The sequence below is a fragment of the Eleutherodactylus coqui genome, chromosome 10, assembly GCF_035609145.1.
Source record: "Eleutherodactylus coqui strain aEleCoq1 chromosome 10, aEleCoq1.hap1, whole genome shotgun sequence".
NCBI lineage: Eukaryota > Metazoa > Chordata > Amphibia > Anura > Eleutherodactylidae > Eleutherodactylus > Eleutherodactylus coqui.
In genome coordinates, this window is record NC_089846.1 from 27,170,959 (window position 1) to 27,179,251 (window position 8,293).

Below are 8,293 nucleotides of genomic sequence, written 5' to 3' on the forward strand. Positions count from 1 at the left end.
TTGCAGCAAAACAACAACTTCTTCTAGGGGCGCGATGTTTTTTAACAAAGAGTGTATTTACATGATCCTGTCTCTAAAAATCACCATGCCCCTTAGGCCTAGGAAGTTCTGTTCCATCTGCAGGCTAAAGTTCTCCAACACTCAGACTCTACATTGAATATATTTTTCCTATACTAGAGACATCTTCTTCATCTTCATTTCCAGCCATCGTGACTATGTCAGGCTAATCTCACATCATGCAGGGTTATTGATGTGTCACATTCCTCAGAGTACCTAAAATAACTTACTCTTCATTGACTTGGCTCTGTGACCTAGAGTAGTCTAACTAAACGACATGGCCTATAAATGCAAAAGTAGGTGTAAGTGGTTAATAAAATGGATTTACAAGCACATCATTTTTTACTCTTGAATGAGTTCTTTCTCTATAGTTAATTTCCTACAATAACAATATTTGTTATGCTTGCCCGCACATCTTATTTGCAGAGACCTGCTGCTTAGGGGAAAGGGGCATTGAAAGGGTTTTTCAAAAATATATTGGAATTACTGCATGATGAACCCAGAGGTGTGGAGGTATTCAGGGGTATACAATGTGAAAGGAGAACCCCAGGGCAAACTCATAAAGTAGAGCACAAACCAACTTTAGTACATAGATATAATACTAGAACCAAGCTCATAACATAAATACAGCACCAAAACCAAGTTCAGTACATAGACACAATACTAGAACCTGGCTCACAACATAAATACAGCACCAGAACCAAACTCATAACATTAATAGAACATGAATCAACTTCAATACATCGATATAATACTAGAACCAAGCTCCTAACATAAATACAGCACCAGAACCAAACTCATAACATAAATAGAGCACAAACCCACCTGAGTAAATAGATACTGATAGGCAATCTGAGTGTATTTGACTTGTGCAGAAAGCAGCAAGGTAGCAGCATATCCATATCAGTACAGCTCAGTGAATAAATACTGGATCAGAACCAAGCTCATAACATCAATACAATATCAGAATCAACCTCAGTATATAAAAAGAGCGCCAAAACTAAGTTCATACATGCGACATCAGAACCAAGCTCGTAACATAAATAGAGCATGCACCAACCTCAATACATAGATACAATATCAGAATCAAGCTCATAACATAAATACTGCACCAGAACCAAGCTCATAACATAAATACAGTAGCAGAACAAAGCGATTATATTGCGGGGGCACAGATGGGTTGGCAACAGGGTCTAAGAATATGTGAGGAGGAGGTAGAGCCTGGAGGAGGATGATTCATGTAGCTCCACAAGATGCTGCTCCACATAGAGAATGAAGTGCATTTGGGTGGGTCTAATGGGAGTGATCGCCCCCAGCCTACCCCTATAAGCTGGTGGGTGGTGACCATAGCTAAGGCTGGCCATGTGTACCTATTCAAACATGTCTATTAGTTCACCTCTATTTATCGCTGTAGGGTTCACCATTTTGCTATTACCTTTTATTCCAGGAAGATCTGCCAGCATTGTCACTGCCCATGGGAAGATCATGGCAGCTCCACGTCCCCTCAGGATCTAGAGAGATCTCTGTGCCAACTGGTAGGGGCGCAGCGCTTGTCCTCAGGTGAAAGCAGCTCAGACTCTGCCTTCGAGAAATATGCATGGGTGCCCTCAGGACTAACCCCTGAACAGGTATCTTTACGGTGATATTGGGTGGGTGAATATATCATGGCAGTCATTGAAATGTGTGCTGTAAGATTCTCATAAAACAGATGCGCTCCCCTGTGGTCAGATGGTGTAGTGAAAAATTTTAAGGCTATTAAATTTTGTCTCAGGTGCACCAATATTTCAGAAGTCTTCCCGAGGATAAGATCCCATATGTGCAGAGCATAGGAGAAAGATACAGATTGAGGCAACTTCTCCACCAACTACCCCCACATGACTGTGAGGTAAGGAGAAGGGTTGAGGGTTGTTATACTAAGCCTTCCTCTTACTTTCTCATTGCTTCTTGAAACTTAGTAGCAACATTAGCCAGCATTTTATATAGGCTAGTCATCAATGCTCATGAGATCGAAGAACCCTGTTAGATGGATCTGAAGGAGTTTTTTTGGTTGTGTCCAACTTAGACCTTCTGTGAGTCTCATGTATTCAACCCAGATCTTCCAAATTGCCACACAGTTCAGTTCTAAATGTTTAAAGGGAATCTGTCACCTACTTTTATCCCTATAAGCTAAGCTTATGGGCCGAAAGTAGGTGACCCGCTGAGTCCAGGGATGTTATACTTACCTCCCCTGTTGGTACCCTGGAGAATTCACCACCTTCTGTGGCAACCTGTTCCATTCACTGATCACCCTCATACCTCAACTAGAAGAATGGTAGCACTAGACAATAAACATTGCATAGCTGCACATTAGCTTTCATATGCATGAACTAAATCCAGGACTAATCACTGTTGAGTTATCATAGGTGCACTTTACATAGTTTGCTGGTTGTGGATGGGCATGAAGACAATAGGCCCTGGCACAAGCAAGAAGTGGCAAGAAGGACGTTAAATAACTTCTCCATCCCTCCTTTAAATTCTATACTTGAGGGCTGCTTTGATGCTGTAAATAATTAATTTTGCCGGAAAGTAATGCTGCAATGCCACAGTTCATTTACTGCTAGTTGAAGACTGGTTTAGCCACCATGGTGCAATATGTGGCTAGCCATGTCCAAAGGCAAGAAACCATTAATCCGCCACTGGGACTCAGTAGTTCCCATTTTAACTACATACAGTAATTAGCCCCACCATATAGGTTCTTCCTCTACCTCTTAACTTTTAGATCTGAGCTTTAGGGCAAAAAGTCAAAGTCCAGCATCCATTGTAAAAGGTTTGGCTTTATGACTAAGGGCTTTAATGCCTGAAACGCGTAAGAAATGTGGTGTTTTTTTCATGGATGTTTTAGCAATTTGGATGCTGGACTTTGGCTTTTTGTCTTGGAATTATCAGTGCTCTCGGCACCCCTGTAACGCCTTTAGCAAGATGAGCTTGATCACACTGTTGTTCTTTCGATCTGAGCTTGGCCAAGTAGTTTTCTATACCTTGCTCCTTTCTCCTCTACTCTTTGTATTACCCTGTGGCAGACCCAGTGCTGCTGTTTGTTCTATGCTAGGCCCAGTTCCGCTGTTAGTTGTAAGCCGGTCCTGTCCCAGGCCCGGTACTGCTGCTCTTTGCAGGGAGAGGAAGAAGAGGAATTGCTTCTGCTCTTCAGTCAGAAACGGAGACTTGAAAACTTAGGTCGTGGGTCTGTACGTCCGGTCTCCACTCCCATGAGTGGCACAGTATGTCAGAAGGTAAGAGAACACCTAAAACCCTTAATCGCACTGTCCATAGTCTTCCTCTATAGTAATTGATAAAATAGTCATAACTTGGTTGTACATGTTTGGGTGTAGAGGGTGTAGAGTTAGTACCTACTGTCTGTGGAGGCCGAAAGGCCCCTCTGCTGCATACGAAGACACAGCTATGATACATGGGATGTAGGAACCTTCTTTAACAGATTTTGTATGAGGCCCAGGAGCTTCATGTTACACCTCTGATTAGTAGGATGGTCACTATTGGTGAACCTTTGTTAATGACACATGGTTTTTTGGATAGTTCTAAGAACCTAAAAGTCCCCATTGACATAAAACAAAAGTCCTCTGAAACTGCCAGTCTCTGTGGCTTTGGATGCCTCTAGCATTGTGTATAGTGGCCTCCCCCCAAATAGATAATCTTGGGGAAAAGAAGGAGCAGGCATGCTGAATCTCACCGCCCTATCTTTCATTCCTCCTGGAGATAAGCCACCACCAGAGTTGTCTGGGTGCACCTTCCTCCACTGTCCCCAAGTAAAACACAAGAACGCTCAGCTGAACCATGTTTTGGGGGTAGTTGAGGGGAAGAGCTGTCAGCCCAATGAGTGTTTGGGGGACAACTATTAAAGGTGTATGAGCACCTTAGCTCTTCTCAAAGCCTAAGAATTTCCTTCTTGTCCCCATGTGACAGATAGAGAGGGATCTAGGAAGCTGAGATATGAGTAGTTGTTTGGTGGAGATTGGGAGATTGAAACTTTAGAGCTACTTTTAGCAGCCAAAACAGTTCTCCAGTGTGAGGATCCACCAAAAGCTCCCTCTTGTTTTAAGCAATAAATGCAAGTATCTCACTAGTGTAAAACAAGTGTCATCAGTGACATAGCTATAAGGGTTGCAATTGTGACCTAAGCCTAGGGGGCCTGGGGCCTCCCCTTACCAGACTAGTGCCGACTGCTTTGGTATGTTCACATCTTTATTCTGTTCTTCCACTTGTAAATGGCACTGTGTGCAGCCTGGATTTTTCTCCCCTGCCTCCTCCTCCGTGGTTCTTCTAGCATTCTTTAAGGTGTCGAAATAGAGAAGTCAGGGAAGGAGGATCAAGGCTGCACACAGTGCCGTGCACCAGCGGCATGCTGCAAGAAGAGAAATAGAATTGAGGTGTGAAGGTACCAGATAAACAAGAGTCCCGGAAGACCATTATTGGGGGGCATGGGCACAGAAGTAGCACTATCACGTGTGTGTGTGGGGGGGGGGGCACAGAGGACGCACTATTACATGGCATGGGCACAGAGGGAGCACCATATCTTGGAGGGAAGGTGCATAGAGGACACACTATCACATTGCAAGGGTGGCACAGAGGATGCACGATTAGATTGCGAGGGCAGCACAGGAGATGCAGCCTTGAACCATGATGTGAAGTTGCACTGGGTGGGCTCCAAGCTAAACTTTTGTACCAGGGCCTTCAGCTATCCTTTTAGTGTCATATAAGAAAAATTCTATACCATAATATTTGTACTATTAACACAACCCTGTTGCAGTGTGGACACCAGATCAGTGAAGGTGATGTGGCAGTATTTGCATCCAGAGCTGGACTAGCATCTTGTTGGCATCCGCAGTGTTTCACCTGTACCCGGTGCTCAGAGCTACTTTGTGACCTCATCTACTTCTACCAAGGAGGACAAGTCTACTGCGGCCGGCACCATGCTGAACTTCAGCGACCACGATGCTTGGCCTGTGATGAGGTGAATGCCCTCTCATCCGACAATTACTTCTACTATGATCTGCTACTGAAATGAATGGATTTGAGTTGTGTGGGTCGTTTCTGAATATTTTACCCTTTCAGGTCATCTTCTCGGTGGAGTGCACGCAGGCTGAGGGTTACCATTGGCACAGCAGGCACTTCTGCTGCTTTGAGTGTGAATGCACTCTTGTTGGTCAACGCTATATAATAAAAGACAAGCGGTTATACTGTTCTCCCTGCTATGAGAAACTCTACGCTGAGTATTGTGACAGCTGCGGCGAGATCATAGGTAAGCAAGAAGTCACCTGTAAGTATAAGTCCTTGAGTTCTCCTATTCTGTCCTGTTAAAGGGGCTTTTGAGTTTAGAAAAACGATTTTTATTAACCCTATTAGGGAATTTTGAGTTAATAGACGAATGTCCGCTGTTCAGGACCCCCTGTTTAGAGTGGATAATGGTTATCAACAGTGTCCCTTGCTCTGGAGGACCTGTCCTGCCCTGCATTACACAGACAATTCATTGATTTAAATCAGGGTTGTGTAATACTGAATTTGCCCTGTGGTGGCGCTGCAGGGAAAGCAAACACTTATTGCAAGGTTTCACCACCGATTGAAGGGGTTATCCCAGAGTTATGTCTTATCACCTATTCACAAAATAGATAATAGAACTCAGATGCCTTCATCAATCCTACGAATGGGGGTCGCAGGCCCTCCCTTCCTTCCTTGCACGATGCAACTTCATTTATTTTCAGCGGGACTGTTGGAAATAGCTGAGTACAAGTGCTCAGTTGGCCATTTCCATCAGTCCCATCAAAAACGGGACCCCTGTTCTTGGCATGAGTGGGGTCTCAAGCCCCAATCTGAGTTTTATCACCTGTCCTATGGATAGGGGATAAAACATGATTCTGGGATAACCACTTGAAGGCCTGTGACAGAATGAGGGGTAAGTTCCTCTTAGATTCATCTCCCATATGAGGTAACAGGTAGAGCCCACCTGTTGGCTGATTAATTAGCTAAGCTACCGTAGTTGATGGATATTTAAGGAGGAGCTTCTAGATCAGTAATGGGCTCTACCTGGGGAAAGACACAGAAAGCTGGTCTGTGTGAGATCCTATGTGAGTAAGGTTTCAAAAGTCTGATGTTTTGTATGCTGGCAGAGAGTAGCTCTCCAATTGGTAGTGAGGGCATCACTATATATTAGTTAGTGCCAGAGAGGCAAGGTGTTTATTGTGGTTCCTCTTGTATTCAGTTTTATTTTTATTGCAACCATTGAAATAAAACTGGCTGAATGTCAGTTTGAAATATACTAAGGGTCACAGTAGGGATACACTTTGTGATCAGCTTATTGGCAACCAAAGCGGACAACCTCTTTAACAAGCCAAGTGAGAAGAAATATGGCTTTCATCACTGGGGCTGTCATAGCTCTTCCAGCCTCCTGAATGGCTATGCAATGATATATCATCCTTTCTGGTTATGCAGTTCAGTACTCTAGGCAAGATGGGGAAAAGGGCAACTTTAGAACTTTTTTTTTTTTACCAGTTTACCACAAACTAATAAATGGTATCTTTGCTCCTAGGTGTAGATGAAGGACAGCTGTCTCATGCAGGACAGCACTGGCATGCATCTGAACGCTGTTTCTGTTGTGGAAGGTGCCGGTCATCTCTTCTGGGAAGGCCATTCCTACCTCGTCATGGGCAAATATTTTGCTCCAGGGCATGCAGTTTGCCACGGGCAAACAGTGAGCGCTCTATAAGCCCGGCACAGTCAGAGGTATCTCCACGCAAGGAAACAAGAGATATTGGCACATCCACCAATATAGAGCTAGAGGGAGAACGTTTCGAAGACAGACGAATGGGAGGAGGAAGAAGACCCGTGTCTATGATTGATCAGTCTGAGACACCCCAACATTGCAACTCATGTGTAACTCCTGTAAGGTCCATTCACTCCAGCTTGAGAGGAGCGCCTCGCGCATTCTCAAGGGAATGTTCCCAAAGACGCTCTCTGCCTGACCTCAGGAGTCAAAATCGAACAGGCCCTCGAGTCAGCTTTAAACTTCCTCTTAGCACAGAACTGAAGGAACCCATACGTTTTACCTATCCATCCTTCTCTTCCACTTCTTCATCTTCTGATGAGGAGGAGGATGGCTACTTTTTAGGAGAACCTATTCCTTTGCCTGCCTGTATGAGACCTCTAGGCCATACAGCTCCTCCCATGCCTTCCCCAAAACCAAAGAAAAAAGACAAAAATTGCAACCTGTCTTGAACCCTGTGTAGCTTGGCTACTCAAATCCCACGATATATCACTAAAGTGACCTTCTTAACGCAGACTCAGCGCTGGCCTTACGTTAGACGGCATCCTGTGCGGCAGGGTTTTTGGCGCTCCCCCGCCCCCCATCAGAAGAAAAAAATGACATATTTTTCACTGATAGGCAGTCTACCTGTATTTGTCTTGTGCAGAAAGCAGCAAGATAACAGCATGCCCACACCAGGACAACTCAGTGAATAAATACAGCACCAGAACCAAGCTCAGTCATCAATGCAGCACCAGAACCAAGCTCTGTTATCAATGCAGCATCAGAACCAAGCTGAGTCATCCATGCAGCCCCAGAACCAAGCTCAGTCATCCATGCAGCACTAGAACCAAGCTCAGTACATAAATACAGCAACCGTACCAAGGTCATATAAATACTGTACCAGAATTAAGCAAATGTATTACTGGGGCTGGCCTTACAGCGGTGCCTAAGAATATCAGAAGGGAGGAGACAGAGCCAGGAGGAGGATGATTCATGCAGCTCCACAAGATGCTGCCATACAGAGGAAGAAGATCATTTGGCTGGATGGACCTAAGGGGGGGGGGGGATTACACCTAGCCTACATCCACCTAGTGCCCCTCTACAAGCTGGTGGCCTGTGCCCTGTGCAACCTCATAGGTGGCACATAACCAAGACCAGCCATGCTTAAGAATTTTTTTTGCAAAACCTCCTTATAACTTCTGGGTTCCAGGATGTGGTGTGCTGTTATCATTGATCTGGAAGCAATCGTATTCATTGTGCATGGGGGAGAGATTCAGAAAAGAGTCTTTCTCACTTGCCATATCCTAGGTAAAGTTTAGTGGTAAAGGAGGTCTAACAAATTGTTATTTCCGTAACTTTTTCTTATGGCTTAAAAGTTTTGAAGTATCTCCTAAAAAAAAAAAAGGATTGTCCAATCCGAAATAAAGCCTAATCACTGGATAC

At 44.4% G+C, this 8,293-nt stretch overlaps 1 protein-coding gene across 1 annotated transcript in view; it reads left to right on the forward strand.

Annotated features, from left to right (window-relative positions):
- Nucleotides 1–8,293, forward strand: part of PRICKLE3 (prickle planar cell polarity protein 3) — a 42,700-nt gene extending 34,407 nt beyond the window's left edge. The window contains exons 3-8 of the mRNA XM_066580688.1: nt 1,505–1,685; nt 1,829–1,942; nt 3,186–3,326; nt 4,859–5,062; nt 5,164–5,350; nt 6,635–8,293. Coding sequence (XP_066436785.1) covers nt 1,505–1,685; nt 1,829–1,942; nt 3,186–3,326; nt 4,859–5,062; nt 5,164–5,350; nt 6,635–7,320 — 1,513 coding nt within the window. The 3' untranslated portion in view covers nt 7,321–8,293. The remainder of the gene's footprint in view (nt 1–1,504; nt 1,686–1,828; nt 1,943–3,185; nt 3,327–4,858; nt 5,063–5,163; nt 5,351–6,634) is intronic.